The sequence below is a fragment of the Trematomus bernacchii genome, unplaced genomic scaffold (assembly GCF_902827165.1).
Source record: "Trematomus bernacchii unplaced genomic scaffold, fTreBer1.1, whole genome shotgun sequence".
Lineage (NCBI taxonomy): Eukaryota > Metazoa > Chordata > Actinopteri > Perciformes > Nototheniidae > Trematomus > Trematomus bernacchii.
The window spans coordinates 610,814-637,006 of NW_022987654.1; the positions used below are offsets into that span (position 1 = coordinate 610,814).

Genomic DNA, 26,193 nt, shown 5'->3' on the forward strand with positions numbered 1-26,193 from the left:
TCAAGGAGCCCTTCACAAGACACCAGCCCCCTGATCAATGACCTTTGTTCTGTGAAATAATTTATTTGACAGATACATTAAAATAATAACACCAGAGATATGAATTACAAATATATGTTTCTTCCAAATACATCTAAACACATAATAGCCTACAAATAATGCAACTTACATTAATTGAATAAGCTTAGTAACTCTTTACCTAAAAATAAGTATTAAAGGCAAGACAAGGGTGAAGTGAAAAGTTCTTTACAGAAGCTAAATTAAACATGGATAATGGCAGTATAAATTAATACACAGTGTGTGGAATAGAACATGATCTATGAAGTCAATTATTTTTTTCTTTAAATTGAAATGATATTTGTTAATCTATGAAGTAAAAAAAAAGGTTATTAAATCATGATAATTTAAATGAATGAATCTGAAAATGTACCCCACAGACCCCTTGGTAGAGTGTCATGGATTCATTGGGGTCCACAGACCTCATTTTGGGAATCAATGTCTTAAATTAGCACTTTAACCCTCTGCGGTTTTGAAGAGAGCCACTTGGCAATGTTTTGATAGTAAAAGAGACGGACACAAATAGATCCTGTACTCTGACTAGAGCAGGTCACCCCAAGGTTAGAGAGCTGTGGTATTTTTCAGCCTGCTGTTGATAATCTGAAGATAATTCACTATAAAAAATATTGAATTTGATTAGTTTTACTATACCGTACTGTGGCTTTACTGATGACAGCCCAGAATGTGACACTGTAGATAAGGTGAAACACAAATATCGGCCTCAAAACATTATAATAACGATACTATTGTTAATCTCCTTTAACATTTTAAATATGTGCATTTAGTTTTTTTAATAAAATTCTTAGTTAGCTATTTCCTGTAACTTTTGATCCCAAATATGAAGGTCAATGGCAGTGTGGAAAGGTATGTTTCAAATATTCTTGCTGCCAAAATACAATCCAATTATATACAAAAATGTTAACTTGTTGGTCTAAAAAAAGTCTAAAAATACTAACATTAACCTATTAAACAACCGCTTTACTTTTAACTGTGTAATGGAAACTTCCACTAGGTTGTTGAAGCCACCACAATTAGGAAAACCACAAAGACATGAAATGAGTAGTCATGGCCCTGACCTTCAGTGAATATGTTAATTCAATCATGGCCTGTTCACAGTGTTGCAAAAACCTAAACCCTCTTATCTAACCTTTAGGCTCATCCTCACTCTGTAAGTCAGCATGTAAATTAAAGGTCTGTAGGCAAATCATAATAAATAATATTGAGAAATACAAATTAATCAAACATTATTATTTTACTATGGTAGTGTCTATGACCCATGCCTAATCATAGTTGGATTGGACATCAGAAAGCCTTATACAGATTGAACTATAGCATACAAATTAACCATTGGCAACAAATCAGTACACTGACTTCAAGAACAGTAGCTTATTTTCTACAATTATGTTTAAATACAAATGTGTTTAGGGGGCTATCAGGCAATGTAGGCTTTCATTTATTTTAGTCACACAATCATCCAGGGTGGCAGGAATCCCAGTTATACCTTGCTCTTTTATTTGTCGAATTCTATTTTATCTCATCTCACATTAATATGCCCTCAAAACTGATATTCTGTGTTGGTTGCTCTGAACATTTTCACTGCCTCTAGTCTAAGTGTATGTCTTGAGCTCATTGGCTGTGGTCCATTTGGAACTTATATGCAGCACTTTGTGTCACCACTAGATGGCAGACCAGTCTAAGGTTTAATTAGAACAAATACGTGCCTTTAATGATAGCAGAGCCTAACTCAGGACTTGCACTTGAAGTGATTGTGAAAAAAGCAAATGAATTGGGTTTGTGACATATGACTGTGCATTGTAGGTCACATAATCACTTTTTGATGTATTCAGAAGTAGGTTTCTTTATAAGCATTGAGTATTTATCTTACACTTCACTAAAATGGAATTGTCCTTCTGGAGAAACACTCCAAACACCTTGTTCTCAAAACAAAACACTGACATTGACGTGAAAAACTCTCAGCTATGAAGGCCAATAATTCATTTTTTAAATGCCTCAGGATGTCAGGTAACTATGTACACGTTTGTGTATGTAGGCCGAGCTGTGACTGAACAAAAATGTTGAAAATGTCTGCAAACAGAATTTCCCAACAATGCTTTTATTGAGGTTTCTTTTACTGTCAGCTAAGCATGAACACAGTAAACTTTTGTGTGTTTTGTCCTCAATCACATTGGCCTTTTTTTTTTTTTTTAAAGGACTTTAGATCAGCTGAATTATTATTAGATATAACACCATTTATAAGACAAGAAAATGTTTACTGAATTCAGAGAATAAACATATGTGTGATGACATTGTTCTGGGCCATCATGTGCTTCCACAGTATTCACTAGTCTTGTAGGATGCAATGTATAAATAGGATGAAGGGGCCAAGACTAAGCTTCCCTATACTCCCAGTGCTTCTGCTTGACTGCATTAGGTTAAAATGTATTCTCAAAAGCTTAAAAAAAGATATTGCTAAAATAAATTGAAGTTGTCAATCCAAGATGTATAGATTAATCCAAAGTTTCGCTACTTTACAAGAAAGCTTTTAGTATGTGGTGTAATTGGAAATCAACACAACTGTCAAAGTTAGAGAGGGGTTCCAGTGATTGCTTGCATCTTCATCCACATTTGGTATTTATATCTTATCTGGCCATTATTATGTAGCCTTGAAGGCCAATGTGTTTGTATATAAGTACACTGTGACCTTGTTTTATTAATGAAGGGGCGCTCTAGCAATTTAGTACTGCACTTCCATAAAGTTCACAGACTCACAAGCCTCGTGTTTAAAAACAAAATGTTCACATTGGAAGCTGCATAGAGAGAGACATTTTCAGTTGTATTCTTGACTATGGGTCTTGCAATGGGTCATGACTTCCCATGACGAGTAAACTGATCTTGATGAGTAAAATCGGTGACGTGATCCTTCCATAACTTTGCACTTCATACCTGTTATGTTAGATTGCAGAGTTGACTGTCAAAAACTGTTTTCATTTACATACTTCGCCAGAAAGAGTATGATGGATTAAAAACTATTCATGAAATACTGCTTGTCGAGCTGCCTGTTGATTGGCAGCTAGACAGACTGTACATTATGTCTTTGATAAAGTTGGTTCGTAACAACGCAGTTAGCTTCTTTGAAAACAATATTCGTTATGTACACATAACCTTAGGCTAAGATGATCTGATAACTCCCTAATTCAAGATTCCTAACTTTGCAAGTGACACTATACTTGTGCATAGTTCATCTCATACATTTCACTCTTATTATTCTCTGTTGTGTTGGAGAAGCACATCACATGTCCTTATGGATCCCATATATATGCTCAGAACACACCTTTAAAAACACACCTGTGCTCGAGTACACACACATTCACATAATATGCACCTAGGGCTATGTAAGAGAGGGCTCTGAAATTGGAAACTGTTGCCTGAGCTTTGACAGCTTTGTGCTGATGAATTAATACACGCTCCTGAGTTACGGTTACATTGCATAGCTGCAGGTTCACTTATAGCTGCTCCCCAGACACTCGGGACAGCCTGTTCGTTACATCGTCCTCCCAGGGAAAAGTGCCATGGCTCCAATCTCTATCCTCTTTTCTCATTATCAAAGAGACAAGAAAGCTCACATCACTCTGTACACTGATTATGCATGAATATCCCAAAGTTCACCCCTGGTTTACAAGCATCAGGAATGCAAGGCCTATACAAGGAAGATCTGGCGTGCTGACATTTCCCTTTTCTCCACTGCTTCCCAGAATTCTCCCCTGACACGCTCTCCCGTTTCACACCACTTCTTTTAACTTCCTGACAGGAATGGGCAGGAGGTGCATCTCACGTCGCCTTTCCCTCTTCTCCTCCCACTGTTCTTCATTAGTGCACGAAAGTCAGAGCAAGTTTGGATCAGTTATTTCAGGCTGGCCAGAACCCGTCTTTGTCAAAATAATCCTCCATCGCCGCCTGGGGCTGAAACCCTAGCCGGCTCTTGATATAGACCCATGGTCAGCACTGGCTCTGATATAGGATTCTAGCACCTGAACACTGGCAAGCCTCCCAACATGGGACCTGTTGAACCTGCTCACCCCTCTTATGCCTGCAGACACACACAGACACCCACACAGACACCCCCACACACACGCACACGCACGCACACGCACACGCACACGATCCCCTTGTGTATGCTCTCTCGCTCACTCTTTTTCTCTTTGTTCGTCCAATCTCTCTAATTGCTATGTAGAGCAGCAAGGGTCCACATTTACACATGATCTCATTCTATCCCTGCTTTATCTGCGTCTTTTAGCCACTGCAATGCATTTGTTTACACATAGCCTGTCTTAGCAGAGCCTTAAAAGAGACTCTGCAGAAACTAGAACTAGAGACTTTGTCTATCACTCAGTCTGTCTGTCTGTCAGCCTGTTTACTTGTGCGTCTATTTGTGTCGTGATACGCTCCCGGCCTGGCCTCATTCACCTCAGGGAAGCATGATCAAAAACGCTCTGAGGACAGAAGAGGTGGTTTCCGTGTTCTTCTTGCTTTGAAGACGGATGTCCAGATCCCCAGGGACTACATACCTCCCTTTTCTTTCTTGCGCTCTCTCTCTCTCTTTTTGCTTTTTCGCACACATATTTAAGGTCGTAAAACTTTTTTTACAGACGAGTCACAGACTTTATCAGCTACAAGGCAAACCGGTCTTGTGGTGGAACAATACAGAGGGTGCAAAGTCACTTCCAATCACAATTCTGCTTATCAGGCCTCTCGAGGTGCAAGTGAAGCACGGCCTGCAGGGGAGGATTGTGGTTTGTGTGTGTTTGTGTGTGTCTGCAGAAGTCTTTTGATTATGATGTATTCATAAAGCTCATTCATATTCAAGTATATCTTCAATAGTGGTTCATTCACATTATTCTCCTGGAACACCTTTGCCTGCTAGTGCATTCCACTTACAAGCCTTGAGGACCAAGCACACACAAGAATATGTATTTATCTTTTCTCTCTCTATCGCTCCCTCACACACACAACACACACACACACACACATACCTGCACATGTGAAACCAAACATGAAAAGGCATTCTTCCTGTACAGGTTGCCTGTAACAGAAGAGTTGCACAATGCCATAGAAATGTGCACATGCGTCTAGACAAAAGAAACCATGTATGGCTCGTCATCCATGAAATGGTCGGCCTCCTCTATAGCCCTGCAGGGAGCATGTGACCATTGCTGGAATCCCCCTTTCATCTAGGAACAGAGCCTGGACAACACGGGTCCCAGCAGAGACATGAAGGACTTCAGAGGTAGCACGTGCCGGCCTTTTTCAAACTGACATCAAGCTTGCTCTGAAATGACGGAGAAAGGGACAGTTTTGGGTGAGATGCAAAGAGGGAAATGTGATTGAAAATCTAGGAAACTTTGAAAATATACTTAAAGATTTAGTACAGAATCATGAGTTATGACCTGCTCATTCCTTCTCTTTCTCAAGGATAGTGGGAAAACAACTTGTTGCCCTCACGTTTTATTCACATGGACATTCCTGTTCTCCCTCTTGCCCCCAAATAAACAAGAGACCCCATGATGATAGGAGATGATAATTCAGCCTGCTTTTGTTGACAGCTCATCTTCTGAGCTACTCTTCTGTGTAGAATGCCTGAAGTCCATCACCTAACAAACAGCCTTTCACCCACACTCTTTCCACTCATCGGCTTGTCTATTTTCTCACATTTGCCCGTATACACAGATCTGATTCTGCTGACCTGTTGACGTGGGGCGTCAAGATGCTCCATTCCTCTTTCACAGAGATAGTGTCTGCAATTTGCAAGGCTTTGGCACAATGCTGACCTCCTCACAGACACAACAGTGTCATGCTGCATTTTTTCTCTTTGTGATTCCCTCAAGGCCACAGCCTCAGAGAAAAGATTCAAAGTCACGCTCACACACTCACACAAGCACTTGAATGTGTCTGTTCAGGCACTCGGGCTGACACAAACACAAGTCCTGTCTGAGGGCGGCCATGATGTCCTAGAATATCATGGGGCTTGTAAGGGGCCTTTCATAAATATATTTATAGTGAATAGTTACACTGTCGATATGAGTTTCTTTTTAGTTGTGTGTGAGCGTGTGTGTGTGTAAAATGAGTGTACATAATGCTGCTATGTTTGTCCTTGACAGACATAAAGGTTACACTGAAGGTTTATGTTTATGTTCAAGTCAACTTCCTGTGTCTGTGAGAGGAGAACAGACAGCCATGATCACAGGCTGCTACTTTCTGTGCAATCCTTAATTTCTGATACGTTTCCTGCCTTAATGTCATTTTTTAGCTGACACTACTGTTCATACTACAGCCAGCAGCCGGTCAGTTTAGATAAGTGTCTTGCTTTTGCAGAAACATGTCATTTTTGTAGCGATGAAACAAAAAATATATAACCTTTTAATTTGTGAGCTTTGTAAACAATTAGGCAGATTGTGTTGTCTATGGACCGTGCCAGGCCAGATAAGGTAACTGCTGCCAGCTGTAGCTTCATATTTATCATACAAACGTAAGAATTGGATCAATCTTCGTGTCTCACACTATGCAAGAAAGCGTATTTCCCAAATAAATCTAACTATTCCTTTACAAGATACAAGGAGAACCCTTGAAATACAAGAAATTGGTTGTCATGATCTTGCACAGAAGAAACATCCATAAGCACAGGGAACATACTGTAAATCCACAAAAATATGTATATGTAATTATACATTTTCCCTATATGCTTCAAGCGTTAGCTTTCCATCTTTTTTTGTCTGTGTCTGTCTCCCCCCTATTGCGAGTCCCTTGTAATCCAATAATCCATCTTAATCCAAACTGAGATTACATGAGGTGAAAGAGCCACTTTGTGCATGAGATTATCCTCCAATTGAAATCACTCCTACACTTTATGTTGGTGTATGTTGCATGAATGCACACATGTTTTTAAGTATATGTGTGCACATGTGTTACATTATTTGCATGTATAGTTGGGGGTGGAGGGTGTTTAATGTGCTGGTCTTTCTGTAATGAGCAGCTGTTCCTGCATCCTCCCCCTCAGTTCTCTATCCTCTCTCTCTGTTCTGTGTATTGGAAGAGGTCAGTCTAGTGCTCTTTAATCCTGCCAGTCTGATCCCCATCACCTCCCTCACTCAGCCTACTGCCCCACTGCCAGTGCGTGTCTGCTTGGCTTGCTTCGACACTGACTCCACTTCTTACCTTACCTGCCTTGAAACACCTGTAACACAGCCACACCTGACATTCCTCTAACATAAGAGCACACTCACTCTGCTCCTACCAGTCTCCTATGAATAAAACCAGACAGCCCAGATAGGACCCTTTTAGATAACTCGGTTTAATCATCGTCCTCTCTTGTCTCGTCAGTCATCACAAAGCTGAGAGAAATCCACTGTGAATTACTATTAGACGGACGGTCATGTGTTCCCAGAGTCCTGTGCGGTTGCAATGCTCCACTCCGCACTATTTTTAAGCTGCCCAGCTGGCACTACCACCCTGCCACTCCCCTCCCTCCCCTCTGCAGCCACAGATGCACACTCCCACCTAGATGTGTGTGCATGTGCAGGCCAGTACAGCGGTCCTCTGCCTCCACTATGCCCTTGTACGGTGGTCTGACCCGCAGACCAGCATGTCCCACTGGTGTAGATTTCCATTCCTGGAGCTCACTCCTCAAACATATATTCCCCTCAGCCAATATCATGTCCCGTCCCAGCCTCATGCCAGCTAGCTGTCCTACTCCTGACATACATATACAGAATGTCCACGTGGATATGCAGCACCCACACACCTGTTCACTATAAGACGTGAACCTGTGCCATTTTCACATAAGTGACATAAATACATGTCATTATGCCCCCTCAGTCTGTACTGGCTGTACAGAGGCATAATACTGCGCTGCCTGCCTCACGTTTTTAAGTGTACATTACACCAATTGACTGGATTAGTAACTTTAAGCCCTGAACCCTTGACCTCTGGACTTAACAGAGGATGGACTCCCACTGTTTGATTTTTTGTTCATCTGTGTATGTTTAAGTTTAAACAGTGTTTTGACTCTGACCTTGACTTGTGTGCACCATGCAACCCCCATGAGCCAGTTTCACCCTTCTAATCCATGTGTACACATCCATGATACCCAGGCACACGTGGGCCAATGAGGGGAGTTAAAGTTATAGTTAAAATGTTTGGAAATAGGGTTGTACAAATTACATAATAATAGTCAGTGTATTACACACCCAAAGTTTGGAGAAACCGACTGAAATCCTGTCACAGAAGCAAAGCAAATGTATTGCTGAGGACGGGGGAAGCAGCAAAATGTATTTTAGCCACCTAAAAGAAAGACCCAACTTAAAAAAAATGAATGTTAGTTTAAGAGAAGGCTGTATACCGAAACATTTTTCCCACTTTACCTTGCAGGCATACCATAGCCCTTTCTGTCAGGGAAATTAAGGTATGCTCTCTTCAATGCCACCAGACTCCACTGACAAAAACAGTCATTTTACCTCACAGTTTACAAAGTTGCTTGACTATCGATGCCTCAGTCGGTTGGTTAGTTAGTGTTATCGTGTGGCTTTGGTTAAGTTTTGAGTGGGGATTTAACAAAGAAGATAGAACGTGTTAATTTGATCAGAGGCAGGCTAGCTGTTTCCCTGTTTTTCAGGCTGTTCCAAACTATGTTGATCAGCTGGCTGTAGCCTAGTATTGACTGGACACAAACGAGAGTGGAATCAATCTTTTCATCGTACTATACAACTACCAAGTAAACAAGGATATTTCAAACTACTGCCTTATCTCTGGAGGCCTGTACATAAAAAGCTTTGCATCAGTTATTGTAACAGCAGTTTCAAAATGTTTCTGCATGAAACCTTCTCATTAATATTGTTTCCCTCTCAACACCAAGCTCCAGCTCTTAATATAGCACAGAGTTCCTGTGTTCAGCCAGTAGTGAAACATAAACATTAACGCAGTGCAGAATGACTGAATTATTGATGGCCAGCTGATGGGCTGTGTTCAAACATTTCCTCGGTCTCTCTTGGAGGAAAAGGACGGATAAAGGAAAAGGAGAATCCACCATGCAGATTGGGCTTTGTCTTCCCAGGGAAAATGTCCTCTCTTCTCTGCTGGTCAAAGTGTTTTCTGTCAGAAGCAGACGGAAAATGGCTCTCCACACTATGGAAAAAGCTCTTAGGACGACAATTCACCCAGCAGCTGCTCTAAAGGAGAAAGAGCGATGGATGAGAGAAAGAGGGCATTTAAGAGAATGAGGCCACCTCTCCACCCCCCACACACACAAACTATATTCCAGATAGATAAATATATATAGATAACTGCTTGTTACACTGGTGGTTGGTCCTGGTTCTGTCTCCTTGTGACAAAGTAATGCAGTGTGTCTGTCAAACTCGATTAACTGTAATCGGCGTTAAATTGACTTACAAGTATCCCTTGGTGAAGAATTACTGGCTCTTATGAAAGCATTCAAAGTATTCAAATAACAGATGACCTTACTAAAGCACACTAAATTGTTGTTCTTGTAAAGCACAGCATGGACATTTCACAGAATTCGTTCTTCACTTTGAATAACACACATATTGCATGTTGTACTTGGAAAACAGTTGCAGTAAAAGTATAAACAAGACAAAGCATGTGACAGAAACTGATGATGCTGTATTTCCCCATGCATCCGTGAGCTTGTGTCATATACACACACACACACACACACACACACACACACAACAAACGTTGAGGTCATAAAAGTATCAGACATAAGGGTATTCTTTAGCTTGTCCATTTCTGCTTCAAACATTTCCCCGGGTTTAAAAATGCCCCGAGTCAATTATGCTTCAAGGTTCCTGAATGTCAGTATGGACCTGGGCCCTGAGGCAGGAGAGGTACACTGAGGTATCTTAGCAACAAGGCCAAGGTTCACACCAGCAGATGAGTGTCTCTCCAAACTCCAAAAAATCCCCGCTAAATGTTATCCTGTTTTCTCTGTGAACCCTGAAACTAACCATAAATATCCCATTTACTTCACAGCAACAGAGAGGTTGTGACAACAGATAGCAGGTCCCTGACCAGAAAATAGGAGCCAACAGCTTCATCACAGATAACCTACATTGTTTTAGTTGCATCCACAGAACATAAACACAATGTGAATCGCAGCCGGAGAGCTTGCTGTCGCATCACAGTGACATCTTGGAAGCCTTGGGTCACTCTGCTCATCAGAACATCTCTTGGTAGTTGTGAGGGTAGACGTATGCGGGGAATAACATGTAGGGTTAAGATCATCATGAACTGAGTGAACTGTCCCTTTATAACGCCCTTTACTCCAATGTTTTTGTTTTTTTCTGCATCCAGTTTTGATCTGTTGTCAATTGTAACTGATAGCTGGTGTGTTCAGTTTCATCTGTTTACATTGCTTATTTATTATCGTTGCTGCTGTTGTGTTTTACTGTATGTTAAGCATTTTATAAACCTTATTTTTAAGTGCTGCACAAATATATAATCGTTTTATTATGTTTCAAAAATAATTAAAAACGGTCCAAATGGCTGGTTATCTTTGTACAGTATAGTAGGATTTTAACGCATGCAATAATGCAGTTCAAGTCATTGGTTATTGTGAAGAAAAAATCACAATAATACCTCTGAACTGCATGTTTTATGATAAATCTATTCATCCACCTCCTTATTTTATACAGTGAAAGAAGAGCAGACTGTGGAAAATAACCTCCGCAGAGATTTTAAGTAGGTGGGCTATCAGATATTGTGGAATGAAAGCTTTGATGTGTCCTTGGAGCTTCTTCCCAGAGTGTTGTTAAGCAGACATGCTACCTTCAGGCTATAAGAGAGTTGGGGAGACATAACCATAAAAACAGATGAAACCTTATCACATACAAACACTCGGACATATAGAGAAGCAGACAGTGAGATTCATCTCTGTAGACAGGGGATGACTCATCTTCTATTCCAGGCCCAACTGTGACCCAGCCAGATCATGTAAACAAGACTGAAAACCTAAATATGGAGTCTTGCATATGCAAGTGACAAATACAGTAACCACTGATGAGCAGATTAGGTTTCCACCAGTAAGATGAAGTTAAAGGTCCCAACAGAATGCAACAAAAAACCCGAGGCAGCGCATGCTCACAGATCCTCTACGCTGCAGTCTGTGTGGAATGTAGATTGGTGGGTTGGGTGGGCATTTGTTCCTGGAGCACAACCCCACCTATCCCAACGATCTGCATCTGTTCAGCCTGTGTGGACATGTGCTCAGCTGTGCATTTGTGTGTATACGACTAGTGTGCTCTCAGCTGTGAGTGTGTCATTGTGTGTGTGTATGAGCAAGGAACAGTAGGCTGGATTCTGCCTTTGTGCATGTGGGGACATGTGTTGTCTCTCTTTCTGTGTGTGTTGGGGTGGGTTTGCAGGGTGGGGGGGGGGAGTAATGTGGAATTCTCCTGCTGCTGCCATCGCAAAGCCAGGCGACACACATAGCTCTGGTGTGTGTCTGCACTCTGTGACCCAGGACTGTGTGTGTTTATAGTTCTGTGTGAGAGACTTTTTTTGTCCCTTCCAATATCAAGCAAGAACAAGTATTGTATAAATGGAGGAGTGAAGTAAAGAGGAACCTGCGTTGGAGCGCTGTGGAGCGGTGAGTCATTCTGGTTGAAGTTTGGGTCCAGACAGCACGAGTTCCTCTGGTGGATCACGACAGAGCTCACATAAAGAATGTTTTATAATGTGCAAATATGTGAACAAACAGAACACCATATAATAATAGGCGGTGGCAGCCCTCAGGGGAATCCTTCAAGGTTTGGTCATTCTGCCATTTCGCTAAATACAGGTTGGGTGTCCGGTCACAATAAATCTACTGGAAGAACAAAGGGAAGTACAAAGGGAAGTGCAAATGTAAAGTTCAGAGCCTTTATGGTAGCAGCAAAAATATACGATAACATCATCAAAACTATATAGGTAACAACCCTGCAAATTGATGATGAAAGCTTCGGTTTGCTTTTGGTTCCACCGTCCATTAAATAAGCTTGCACAAAACATAACAAGTAGACGTGCTTTGAAAAAAATGATCAGTTAGTTACCAGCTGCGTCACTGTCCGGCTTGTTTACACACTGGTCTGTGCGCCTGTGTGTGTGTGTTTGAATTTTAATCATATCATTTGTCTGTTTGTCACTTTGATAGCATATCAACATGCATTCGCAAAACCGTACAGGTGTGCTTTTCAGAAATTATTCAGTCTGAAGATGGGTTTTGTTCAAGCAAGCAGGGGGGGTAGGAAACAGGGAAGGGGACACTGGCCTCCCCACTATACAGTATATTAGCACAATTTGGAGTTTTCAACTGGTGTAATCCCTCTAGTTTTCATGTTTTTGGACCAATTTTAAACTCCCAATAACTACATTTACAGCCGGCAGTTTATGTCAAACACTAAAAACATTGAATTAAAAGGTTGGCTCGCAGTAATAACAAAAATCTATTTTCACATTTGCCTTGCTTGACTCTATGCAACTATATTTGAATGGGCTAGAGGCATATTTCAAAACAGGATGGATAACACCAAAGCAAATCTGCGTAGTTAGCAAGTATGTGAGAATAAAGATTGCCCCTCAAACTAAACATAAAGATTCAAGCCTTTGATTCGTCTCAAAGTGTATTGACAACAACCGACTGCCGGAACGGAATAGATTGATTCCATTTGATCACAGGAATACACATGACACCAACGAGGACATAAAGAGGATAGAGAGATGTTTACACTTTGAGCCAAACATGATGCAACAAGTAGGTCAGGATTTCTTAACCTTGGTGGTAATCACAGAGCTGTCAACAGTCCCCGTCCACACGAACTCCTGCTGCCGCTCCACATGGTCTGAAGGCTCATCCTCACAGAGAGGAGAGAGGGAAGACACCATCTAACGTGTGTGGATCACAGAATAGAAGTCAGTGTGCCAAGGGGATGTAAGGATGTGAGCTTTAGAACATATGCTCAGAAGCTGACGGGATTGGAGTCTAATGGGATTGATCTAATCTGCTTTTACATTAATAGAAAGAGAAGAGAGAAAGAGAGAAACAACTATTTAGATCAAACTCACTGTTATGTTATGCACTTGGCTTGATGATGTGAAGAATACATATTTAAGCATCAAAACACAACACCTTCCTGTTGGACAGAATGAGCCACGCCAAGACGGTAACGATACCCACGTCATTTTAGCCTGAAGCAACTTCGCTCCTGTTGAAGATCAGCTGGCATTGGCTCAAAATTCTCCTAAACATACTCAGCCACCCTCTCACCAAACACCAACTCGTGCACGTATTATTCAGTAGGCGATGTTGCTCAACCAGTTCCTCCTCCTGTTACGTGTGTACCTGACTTTTTCCTACCTCAGGGCACCAGGCTGTGAGTGTAAACACACATGAATCATCAGCGTCTCCGACGATCAGTTTACCGTCATCATCAAATAGTCGTCAATCTTTTCCCACTCTTGTCTTCACAGGAGAACTTGTGATGGTGTTGTGCATCTGTTCTGTTAACCCTACAGATGGGACACATGACACACTGGGTGGTATGAGAGGCAGGAGCAAAGCAGAGGCACATTATGAGGAGGTGTTACAGTTTCACATATAGATACAAAATAATCTTGGAACAGGTAAACATGGCTAAACTATGTGATTTTGAAAAATGTCCATACCATTTTTTCTTTTTGTCTTGTATTGTTAGTCTAAAACCCACATGTACAGTTTAATATGATATAAAAAAGCAAAGAAAAACAAAATAATCTCAATTTACAGTCTTAAAAATGGCCTTTTTAAAATGTTTACATTACTTCAAAAGGTAAATGGATTATCAAAAAAGTTGACAATTAATTTTCTGTTGACTAATCATGACAGATTCCTTTCATGCGTCACAGCAGGGAAGAAGCAGCTGCAGCTATAAATGAACAATAATACCAATTATTTTCCACACAAGCTCATTATCTCCCTGTAAACAAACCTGTGCATGTCATACATTTTATTAGCTGCAGCTGTGTCTACCCGGCTCCGACACCTCGCTTCAACCACAATCTGATGTTTTGTCATACCCTATTAATCAACATTTAGATGCGTTACATTATTAGAAAGCAAATGCAGCCTTTGACTTAGCCTAGACACAGTCTTCACTCGTATATGTATATATATATATATATATCACGCTTTGTTCTACTTATTCTGTGATCTTCATGACTTTCACGGTAGTGTATAATAACAAGTGGGTGTCAGTATCATACGCTGCCTCTAAGTTGTGTCACAGGCTGCTGACTCATCAGAGTCCCCAGTGTTCACTGGATCTGTAATCTAATCACAGACAGAAATCCAGCTCACTTTATGGTGATTCACCGTACAGAGTGAACCGGGGGACGTCTGGAGACACTTGTTTCACAACACGGGCCCCAGGTGTCACATAGCAAAGAATAACACCGTAACTGCTGGTTACAAAAGCGTCAGCTTAGGCGACAAATGAGGAATTGATTGACGTTTTGTTTCATTTATTGTCACACTATCTTGACTCCAAGGTTTCCTCAGAACTGAGCTTTAGGATGTTTTGAAATCTTTCATTTTCTGTGGCAATCTTATCCGACACTGAACTTCTCAAACTGGACTTGGCCAAACTTAAAAAGGGAATGTTTGTGTCACCCTTCGTGGAATCTAGGTCGTTTTTATAATATCAAAATATGCATTTTTCTCATACTAGAAATCACCCCAGAGTAGCACATTTCAGTTAATAATCATTTTTTATTTTCTTTAGAAAAAGAAACTATCACAACTTCATTTGGTTACTGTACAGTTTCTCTTCTCATAGTCACTCATTCTGATAACAGTTTGTGATTTCATGCTGGAACACCAAACACCCTCCTACTAACGCACACCACTAGTTACAACATGACAGTATACTTTCCTCTTTTTCCACATTTTAAATCCTGTGATATTCTGGACTGAATAGCAAATAGAATTCACTTCTATAAAAAAAGAAAAAAACTGAGACAGAGTAGAAATCCCTGACAGATTCACTGAGGAAACGAGGGACAAGAGAAGGGACTCTGAGCGGTGTGGTCCATACAACCTGCACCTGACGATTGTGTGTTTTGGAGAGCACCATGGTTCACTGTCTGTGTGTGAGTTTAAGAGGTTCCCTGCCCTACATGAGACAAGAGTGGGAGAGAAAGAGTCGGTGGGGGGAGGAGAGTATCTAGGTCAGATTGTGGAGCATGCAGACCCCCTTTGCAGACACACTCATGTACGCATTCTCTCGCTCTCTGCGGACAAAACTACATGCATGTTCATCAACAGTCGGGACAGAGGACTGTAAGTGGAACACAGTTAATATAAGATTAAGGGATGTATCAAGTATGTCTCCCTGAGAAACACTTCTTTCTTCAGTACCATAAAAACCCCCCGTCACTGGCCCGTCCTATCAACCCATCTACACCTCATCCTGAAATAAAACAAATGTGGCTCATTGTTTTACATACCCTCTTCCTTTTTTCCTACAATTGAACGCACCTATTGTTCCATTAGGATTAGTGCACCGCTGCCAATGATCCCAGCAGCCGATAAGGGGGCAAGGGCTTGTGACATTCAAACAACTTTTAACTTTCCACAGCCAACTTTACACCCCGCAGGTGTATGTGTGCAGTGACTTGCATCTCCCCTTCTCTCTCATATATATATATATATACTGGTTTATGGGAGCCAGCCTCACATTGCAGGCTCAGTTTGTGAAGTGTGATGGTGACACCTTTGTGACAGTTTGAGTGGAGCTACTGTCCTCCCAACCCCCCCACTCTTTACACTAAAATGGGGGAGTTGGGAGGCGGAGGGGGGGGGGGGGGGGGGGGCTGTAAATAGGTTGTCCGACAGCCTCTCGACAACTCCCACAGTAGCACCACAGGGCTAAAGCACACACACATACTAACGTCACATTTTGAGCTGACATGCAAGCACCAGGGACCGGGAAAAGTAGAAAAAGAGCACAATTAGAACAGACAAAGAAGTGAAGACTTATTGCTAAAAAATGTATTCCTCATTCTTCACCATATAATGCCAGTCCCTCTTTACCTGTGGAAAGGCATTTATTGTGTATTCAAGGGGACATTTGTGTGCAGGGGCTCGAACATTAGCGCATGATTATTTTCTTCTATTAAATCACGTTGGATCAGACAAATCTTTGCTTGCTAATAACTCGTGTGATAAGAGTAATCTCTGTAGCCCTTTTCAAGTTTCACTCATATGAACACTCTCCCAGGAAAGGGATGGCGTCCTCTGCGAGTTAAGAAAGAGTGTGAAGTGAGGCAAGTGACAGTGCAGGTGTGCTTGAGTGTGTTTTGACTAAAAACACACCATGACGCGAGAACACACGCAGGTTAAAAACATTTGCTCATTTACGAAGCCGTCCACTCATACGAGGACGTTTTTAAAAAGCATTATCTAAAAATCAAACCTCATCAGTGGCTGTATAGAGAAATTCCACAGCCGCTCAAGAAAATCCTCTGTATAAAAACATCTTTTTTGAGTGTTTCATTTATTGTCTCTTGCTCTGCTCAGCTAATATTAAAAACCAGGAACTGGTGGTGTCGACACCTCTCAGTAGAAAACAAATAAAAGAACAACCAAACGAGTTTCAAAACCTAGTCTCCATGTTCTCCTGTGCTCCGACTCCTCCTGAGGAGTGCAGAGGTGGAGAAGAGAGGAGATGACAGCACTCTCTCTAAGAGACAAGTTTGGGTAGGACCGTGCGAAGAGGTAAGGTCTCTCCTGAGTCTCCCATCATGTGGCCCCGCAGTTTGTTGTTGGCAGCTGTGGTGCCTAAGCCAGGCCCCCCTTTGGCCAGGATGGAAGGGAAAGAGGTGCTGTGGGGCTCGGGGAGCCGTTTCATTGTGGCCCCTTGGCTCTTCTCGGTCCCTGGTAGGGGCTTGGGTAGGCGGCGATACAGCCAAGGGTGTCTGAGGGCCTGACTAGGGGTGAGACGTGACGAGGGGTCCCAGTCCAAACACTTCTTTATGAAGTCAGTAAAGGTGGGGTCCTCGCAGCCCTTGAGCGCGGCACTCCACTCCTTGCTACCTGGGGGGCCTCTCATCTTGCCGCGGCGAGAGCGAGACCCTGTCAGCACGGTGGCCCCTGTGGGCAGGGTGTTGGCCCCGCAGTAACGAGGGTGGCCCTTGGAGTTGATAAAGTTCTTTGCGCGTTTGGCCTGCTCCACCACCTTCTGGGGGGGCATGCCCAGCAGCTCCATGACACAGGCCAGCTGGTCGCCCTCGTCCTCGCCGGGGAACAGCGGGTAACCGGTCAGCAGCTCGGCCAGGATGCAGCCGAAGCTCCACATGTCGATCGGAAGGCCGTAGCGGGAACCTAGGATCACCTCTGGAGCTCGGTAGAAACGAGACTGGATGTAGGTGTACACCCGCTGGTGTTCAAAACAGCTGGAACCAAAGTCAATAACCTGGTGGAGACAAGAGAGGAGAGAGTCAATGTAGGAAACCACTTATCGCTCTGCAGGGGCCACAGGTGAACGTGCCAGGGGTCTCACCTTGATGCCGCTGCGGCCCTGCTGCTTCAGCAGGATGTTCTCCGGCTTGAGGTCACAGTGAATGATTCTGTGCCGGCTCAGGGCCTCCAGGCACTGCAGAATGGAGTGTGCAAACTTCCTGACCAGAGGCAGACTGAAGCCCTGGAATTTGTTGCGCTTGATAAGCTCATACAGGTTCATGCTCAGAAGCTCGAAGGTCATGCAGATGTGGTTGCGGAAGGTGAAGTTTTCGAGCATGTGCACCACGTTCATGGTGCCGTTGCGATCCTGCTTGCGCAGGTGCTCCAGGATGCGGATCTCCTCCTGCGCCTGCCGGTGGAAACGCTTCTCGTTGCGCACCATCTTCAGAGCCAGGTGCTGCTGCAGCTTGTGGTCGTACACCTTCGCCACCTGGCCAAAGCTGCCCTTACCAATGATCTGAGGAGAGCCCGAGAAAAGACTGAGTTAGCTTCACATCAGAGAGAGACTATAGTAGTTCTACGGTGTCATTGTGATAGCCCAAACACTTGACACACTGAAGAAAATCAAATCTCACAATATTTTTGTAACAAATAACAGGATATCAGTTTCATGACAATATTGTAGGCTTTAACATTGATGCTTTCACCAAATATTTACACAATGAGAGTTATCATAAATGATCATCTGTAGCCAGGAAGATTTCAATACCTTGAGGAACTCGTAGCGGTAAGCCAGGTGGTCATGGGCGACATTAATGTATCCGCCCTGCTCATCGTCGTAGCCACAGTTGTTGTTGCCGCCGGCGACGGCAGGCCTCTTCTTGGCATTGGGTCCCACGAAGTAGATGTCTGGGTAGGAGTGGATCTCCGTCTGCTCCAGGGTGGTCAGCTGAGATCGGTACAGCCTCAGAGCCTGGTCGGGGGTGAGGGGGCCGCACAGCTTCCCGCTGTTCCCCCCACTTCCAACGCCCAGCGTGCCGGAGGATTCACTGGAGCCCTTACTGGATTCAGTGCTGCGGCAAGCAAGCATGACAGAAACATGCTGTGAAGGGGGGTTCCTCCTGCTTGTGAATGTGTTTTTGGCAACTTTAGAATACTTTACTAGGATGTTTTTAAGTTATAGTGGCGTGTCCTTGTGTGTTTGTTTCTTACCTGTCTACACTGGGCTCCTTCGACAGGCTGGAGACCGCGGCGGGTTTACTGGGCGACTGTCCCGTGGTCCCACTGTTCAGAGGGGCGGCCGTTGTTATGGCGTTGACCTTTCGATTGTTGGTGGTGTCTTCATACAGGTACTTGACCTTCAGCTGGCCACCTCGCACACTCACCGGTTCCCTCATTACAGTCTTGTTACTGACAACCTGTGAGAGGAAGAAGAGACAAACCACTGACAAAAAGGCCACGAGCAGGGTGAACACGATTCATTTTGTCAAAGACGTTTTGATCATTGCGTTGTATGAATGTGTTCAATAGAGGACCACTCTGTTTTTGTCAGACTAGAGAGACTACTAGCCTGTAAAGGCCGCTACACACCAACCTGAGACCAAAGAACGCGTACCGAAGGTGTCCCGACTTTTACGTCTGCTACGCCGCCCGCCTACGAACACAACGCAAAGACTTCAGTTGACGAGTGGCAATAACTGTCCTTACCAGCAGGCAGCGGTAGTGTGTATTCGTCATTCAAAAGAGGCAACAACCGGAAGACAGACTATACACCGAGAGAAGAAGAACAGGCTGCGTGATATAAACAAACAACAAATAGCGTCTGGGTTCCATTTTCACTCTCTCTCGTCGATCGAAAACATGTAAACATAAAAAAGAAACTCTTGCGTCCGGGTGAGATGAAAATGAAAAGATGAACCGTCTGCGTGTGCCTTCTTAATCGTTTGTTTTGGTCCCTCACTTCCGCTTTGCTTCTCATGCACTGACTCGCTAAGCTGAACAGCCAATCAGAGTGATTTCTTTGTCCCGACTTTCTTTGGCCTCCCGCGGCCGATTCAACATGTGTGAAAATGTGCTGTAAAGAGACGACGGTGCGGGACACACCAACTTGAGTAGGGCGCCGCGAATGCCCCCCAAAATCGGGTTGTGTGTCAGGGGCTTAAGGGAAACAGAGACAACTGAACATAGTCAGGGTCACAATATTTCTTTGTTGACCTGAATCACGTTACTATTTATTAATATATAGAGTGAACTAATCTGTCAAACTAGTTTTGCCAGAACAGTAGGGTGACTAAAAATAGCATTGGGATAGTTGTATGTGTGTTGTATTTGATATTTATTTATTTAATAAGTTTAATGTTATAAGTGTTTAAGTTATAAGTGTTAACTTTTTCCTACTCCTTTCCACACATTTAATATTTACAGTCTTTGTTATAATATTGTTTAAGAAAACGTGCATTATGTTACTTAGAGTTTGCTATACGTTTACTGTTTGACTTATATGTTGCATGTTTTAAATAAAAGAATGTAAAACTAACAAAGCGGAATTAGCTAGTGAGCAGATCTATCACAGGTTTCGTTTGATAAGAGCCTTAATATCAACAGCTAACCACAGAGCAGAGAGTCACTAGCAGAGATACAGAAGGCAGCAGGTGAACCAGCGCAACTGGATTTAGATCCAGTTTGGCAACAAATTCAAACGCAGGCCCACCCCAACCCATGCAAAATGACCAACATGGTTCCCATTTGATTTGTTTGCAAGCTGTTGGGTAAAGGGTATTGCTATTGTTTAGCTGCGTATTTTAATGATCTTTTAATTTGTTTGGGCTCAATACGACTGCACAACGCACAGACATCCAATTTGAGTGACAGGGACTGAATTGTCCTCTGGTCTAAACAATCACAAACACTGTAATCTATTTTTGGACAAATGTGCAGACAAACTTTTCAAAGTGACGAATCCACCATTGCCTAATACAACTGTAAGGTCAGAAGAGTTTCAGGAACGCTCGAGTGTCCTGCCCTTGCTTTAGGTTTCAGCAACCCCAGGAATTCATTCCTCCTCTCTCTGCGTCTCCCTCCCTTCTCTCTCTCTTACCAGCGGAAAGAGCCCTCCACAAGATTATGGAGCTCAAGGGAAATGACAGTCATTAAAGTTAGATTATACTCTTAAACTGTAGAAGCAGTGAGGATGTTAATAAGACACGCCAACATAAACCCAGCGTGGCCTTCCTATATACAGACACATTTACTGAGTGTGTCTAGCTGTCTCTCTTTCACGAGCTCCTGTATTTAATGTCAGTGCCGTTTCACCCATTTGAGGGAAACTAGATCTTTGGACATGATGTCTTCTCTTCTGTGATTAAATAACTTTGCTCCCCTGTGGAGCTTCTGGCTGCGGCTTATACACACACACAGCTGAGCAGGTTGGCTATGGCTGAAACAGTGTCCCCCGATTAACACAACAAGGAAATGTACATTAAAAGTGTTGACATGTTCCACTGAAAGAGGACTCAGCCTCGGAGTGTGTTTGTGTTGTATGATTGAGTCCTAAAATAGAGGTGGTATGCAGGAGGGGTTTGCATACATGTAACCATATAGTCTTAACTCATTACAACAGCCCTGCTGCTGACCCAGGGTCCGGTGCAGCTGTTGTCCCAAAGCTGTACTATGAACATAGTGAATGTCATCGATTGAGCCCACTCACCCCGCCACAAACACTGGCCTTAAAAATCAAAGCTTTCAGCATGTGGAGCACTATCTGTGATGGATTATTGATTGGAATGGGCAAGGGGCGCATTAGAAAAAATTTGTTTTTTTTAAGTTATGAAAATGACAAGCACTCCGGGAGCGAAAATCTTCTCCAACACTAATGAATACCGAGTGTTCTTTGTGCAAATCTGCACGCTGCAACAGATGGAGAAGGGCTAATCTCTTTTTCTGTCAGAGAAACACCCAAGTACGCTTTCCTCCTCTCAAGCACACAGTCTGAGCGTTGCAACAACTCGACACATCAGCAAATCGTGGTCAAGCGGAGATATGGGTCATAGACATAACAAAACTGATTAATGTTGCATTATGACCCAGAACTAAGCACTACTACAATGTATTGTAATCATTCTTGCCTTACTCTTACAAAGAAGCGGGAGTACATCAGTTGACTTTAATAGAGCATGAGGCAACTGGGCTGTACAAAACGCTGAACTGAATATTACCTCGGAGAGTTTGACAGAAAATACAAAGGAAGAAGGACAAGGCTAAAGAGAAAACTAGGACTAACCTATGCACAAGCAACACTGATGGGAGGATTACATGAGATAGTGAAAGGGGAGGGAGGGGGGAGAATGTGGATTGTTGATTTTGTTTGTGGGTCACATTTTCAAGCCCAATAAATCTTAACAATATATCACACCAGCCTTTTTTCCCCCCTCTGCTGGTGTGGGGGGCGGTGAAGTATCATTGTTTGTGTGTGTGCATTTTCTGCCAAAGGGGCTTTTCAGAGGCAAACAAAGCTTACAGATACCCCACCAGGACAATTAGGGAAAATGCATTACTTAATGTCCTAAGGACTGGTGTTGTCTGACCACTAAATGTACTCAAAGAAGTCAACCAAAAAAATGAACAAACATATATTTACTTATCAGCAATAAAAAGTCATTTATATTTAACTACATGTAAAGTCTATGGAAATCTATGACCTACATTCTATCAATAAAAAGGGACTGATATAACTCTGAATATGCACAGCTACACTGCATTACACATTCTTTTTTAGAAAGACTTTTCTCTTAGCTTATGCAAATGGGGACATACAGTATGCTCTGTGCTTTGGTAAATGTACTTCCAATGAACTGTAAAATGCACATTAAAACTACAAAAGTTCCCAAGACTGGTAACTGCTGTTGGTCACATTAACTTTGGCTAGAGACACAAAATGGCCTCTTCACTTCAACTGATCTGACACGGTCATGCAAAAATTGTACTCTGTAACATCACTTTTCCCCTCGGGCAGTGAATCAATATTGATCACACGTTACTCTCTTGAAGGCTATTAACACGTGACTGAATTACACAGGTTGGAGGTAGCAGATAAGACCAGCGATAAGCCTGCAAATCAAGACTAAAGGGAGAAGGAGGAGGGTTGTAAATGTGATGAATGGGGAATACATCTCAGAGGAACAGGATGTCTGGAGACAGAGTGTGCTCCGGCACAGGAAATACAGATTTGTGCATATACGTATGTGTGTTTGGGTGTGTGCACTTACTGTGTGTTTGGGCATGGGGGGCAGCCCAGACGGACTGTTTGTATCTGCGTCGTCTTTAAGGATGTGGTCTGTCCTCATGTACGAGTCATAGAGACCATCCCCATGGCGTGCTGAAGGAACAGAGCGGAACAAATAAGTCAGCGTGATAATGCGGAATCATCAGATCTGCGACAGAGATGCACTCAGGGATAAAGGCTGACGTTCAGAGGCGATGTCTATGGAAAACCATCTAATCTCCCTTGCTTGTTTAAACCAAGCAAAGTCCCATTGATTGGTTTAAGCAACCTACCAGTACTGACTACTTTGAGCCTGAAACAATTGATTTTGTAACAAATCCAGTGAACTACTCAGCAGGAGAGCCCCACACTGCTCCTCTCTGCAGACCAGCGGAGCACATTGTCTGCCACAAAAACTAAACCCACATTTTCGGTGATAAGCGGCCATTATTCGCAAATACATCCATTGTATCTATTGTGTCAAATACATTGTATCCAAAGCCAGAGCTCCGACCTGACCAGCTTAGATAGGGCTTATGGTCCGAGATCGCTAGCGCTGCAAGTGGTATTATTGGCCTAATGGCAGTAACAGATGCCTCTGTGACGACAGCATCTTTCCGTCTGTCCATCTGTCCATTCAGACCAAGTCATGTATTGCACACACCAGGTGTGCTCAGAAATAGAGCCCTATGGATGGATGCTGGTGCTTGTCATTCAATAGTGTGTTCGCTCACCTCTGTGGCACTGAGCCAAACACCTTTATGTGAGATGACAGAGTAGATGGAGGAGGGGGGTGAGGACTGTAGGAGGAAGCCAGGTACTCAAATGACAAACCTCCACCAGCCGGCTGTTCATCATCTCAACAGTCCTGTAGTCCACACTGCAAAAGACATAACAACCTCTAATGGCTTGAAATAAGGATAAGCAGCCTGTTAGCCTAAGCCAATTATAGAGCTATTGTGTTTGGTTAGCTCATTAACAAACAGACCGAAACTGTTGCGGATTTGAATATTTCTCTAGCCCTTGAGAGTGTTGTAACCATGTGCAGGTGCGTCAAAGCCTGTGTCCCTTGCGTGAGCTCACAAACAGGACAGTTTATACCTGCTGCCTGGAAACAGACGCATTAGACCTGCACAGCACAGTAAACAGGGGCATTAGGGCTCCACGCACAATATAAGGCAAGAACAGGCCTCATTAGCCCTTTGCCTACTGCTTATTACCCAGTGGGGGTCTGCACTTTCTGTAAAGCATCTGACTTTGTTTTCCAACTAAACTTTCTCAGGGGGGGGGGCACACACACAGAGCCCAAACGTCTATAACCCCTAACATCTAGTCTACTACTGCAGCTGGCTCTACACATTGTGAAATAAACCCTCTGCACAGCAAAGGCTAGAGAACAAGGTTCGAGCAAAGAGACCTACTGCAGATCATGTGTCATATAACGTGGTGTGGAGGGGTTAAGTCATAGCTTTTTGTCTCCTCCTCTTCCTTGTGTCCTGGACAAAGTGTCTCTTTGCAGACAATGCGTCCAATGTACACTATCTGGAAAGCAATGTCACAAAGTGTTCTAACTTTTTCTAGATTGCTAACTTAAACATTGCCAAAAGCCTAAACACACCACAGAAAGATTAGGCAAGTGCCCATAAGTCTACATATTAAACAATAACAACTATGACGGCCATGGAACAAATTCCGAAACAGTTGTTTAAAAGTATCAAGGCTTATCAAACACTGATAACAAAATAAATGGCTTACGAACAAGGTGTAAAAACAACGCGGAGCTTCCTGGGCTGTCTTCCAAAACATTCACAGACAGAAGTCTCGTTATCGATATCAAAGCAAAAGAAAACATGTTTACAACCGAAGACTTGTGAAAGGCCCTCAACATCTGTCCGTTCTCTGCACACCCAGACACGACGTGCCATTTAAACCCAGTCAAAGGTTTTTTTCAAAAGTGAATTAAAGCCATTTCAGGAACATTACATTATTGTAAATAGTTACTTTAGAAAGTGTCGCCACGCCATGCTGGCAGCTAGTCTTTGTTCCACATTAACGCCGAATCTGCATTAAACAACAATTAAGAAACAAAACACATTTTAAGTACTGCAATCTGTTTGTTGTAGTTACCTGTTGCTATTGGACCCTCTGGTTTCCTGCTTATTATCATCATGATTGCAATTAAAATGTGATGCCAGCATCCGAAGCGAAGAAAAAATTCCGAATAAAAAAAGAGAAAAACAAAGATTCACGAAGCAAACTTTTCTAACAGCGAGTGTTACTCTGCTTCACTGGAGTGTTTGCTAGCACCTTATCAGAACCAACTCAAGTTATTCTTTTCTTTGGGATTAGCTAGCTGTTTTCTTGGCTCTAAATGTAATTTATCATTGTTTGATTAAACCACAGAGTTTTGTCTTCAGCGTGCTGGCTAACATTAGCTACAGTTGGAAAAACCTAAGCAGGCGGTGGGGGTCGTTTTCCTTCAGCTAGCTAGCCCGCTAGCTCGCACTGCTACAAAAACACTCGTCCGCCGGAGAACCGCTCCCTCTGGTAAAAATAGTTTTGAGTCCAAATATTGCAGCTCGGTGGTCTGACCCGTGTGCCCCTCGCCTTTCTCTGTCGGTACAAGGAGTCAATACAGAGCACCATTCCCGTGCTTATTCCCGGTTAGCTGACTTTGTAGTGAGCTAGCTGCGGAGCTACCACTCGGTGAACCCCCACGATTTTGTCCTCCTTCGGGACAGCTTGGGGCCGCTCGTCTTCTAGGGATGGCTAGCCAGAGTAGGCTAGCTGTACTCTAAGCCCCATGTTAACCGCAAACACACCCGGAGCATCACCTTCGCAGAATCACCTGTACTCAGTGCAATAAAGCAGCGATGTTTAATCCTTCTTCTCCGCGGTAGGAGTATCTTATTCGACGCAGCTGTGTGTTGTTGCTAAGGGCGTCTTCAGTGCGCCCGGAGTCAGCAGGCAGACAGAGGGAGGAGCGGGGCGGGGCTTAGTGAGCCCCACAGCCGGCAGGAGGGCGCCCCGCAGCGGACTCCTGGTGCTCTGCACACCGCCCAATGCGAGAGTGTTTCAGAAATACTGTGTTACTGTACATTTGCTCTTTTAAAATACTGTCCACTCGGTGGTACAAACATGGGCGGTTCTGGAGTGGGGAAGAATAGGAAAAATGTGTCTATGTTAAACCATTTGGGATTAGTGTTGCACTGATGGTTGTGCTCTGTAACTTGAGCTAAGAAGTGTTTTGTTTTTAAATTGCAATTTAATAAAAAATTAAACCAAGTTATGAACACAAATGCTGTAACTGAAAAAAATACCAATCATGTGTTTGCATGGGTTTTTATGTGCACTTTCATTTTTAAGCTGAACTATAAATGTCTATTTCGTCCCACAT

At 43.1% G+C, this 26,193-nt stretch overlaps 1 protein-coding gene across 4 annotated transcripts; it reads right to left on the bottom strand.

Moving 5' to 3' along the window:
* Positions 1 to 14,825: 14,825 nt before the first annotated feature.
* On the bottom strand, positions 14,826 to 25,723 carry dyrk3 (dual specificity tyrosine phosphorylation regulated kinase 3). Of its 4 annotated transcripts, none has more exons than XM_034135006.1 (6): positions 24,924 to 25,723; positions 22,801 to 22,910; positions 18,749 to 18,954; positions 18,306 to 18,609; positions 17,637 to 18,053; positions 14,826 to 17,549 (listed from the first exon to the last, which is right to left on the bottom strand). In XM_034135006.1, the coding sequence occupies exons 1-6, from the start codon at positions 24,964 to 24,966 to the stop codon at positions 16,818 to 16,820; spliced, it is 1,812 nt and encodes a 603-aa protein (XP_033990897.1). In that variant the 5' UTR covers positions 24,967 to 25,723; the 3' UTR covers positions 14,826 to 16,817. The 4 variants fall into 4 exon arrangements, with proteins under 4 accessions (XP_033990897.1, XP_033990896.1, XP_033990895.1 ...); XM_034135005.1 differs by having other exon boundaries at positions 18,306 to 18,657; XM_034135004.1 differs by having other exon boundaries at positions 18,306 to 18,660.
* Positions 25,724 to 26,193: the final 470 nt, after the last annotated feature.

What these genes read in the sequence shown, in the direction of transcription:
- dyrk3 (XM_034135004.1), bottom strand. Translation starts at nt 24,966, where the DNA reads ATGATGATAATAAGCAGGAAACCAGAGGGTCCAATAGCAACAG. An exon ending in AGAGGGTCCAATAGCAACAG is followed by an intron (nt 22,911 to 24,923) that starts GTAACTACAACA and finishes CTGTTCCTTCAG; the next exon opens with CACGCCATGGGGATGGTCTC. An exon ending in AGGGCCGCAGCGGCATCAAG is followed by an intron (nt 17,550 to 17,636) that starts GTGAGACCCCTG and finishes TGTCTCCACCAG; the next exon opens with GTTATTGACTTTGGTTCCAG.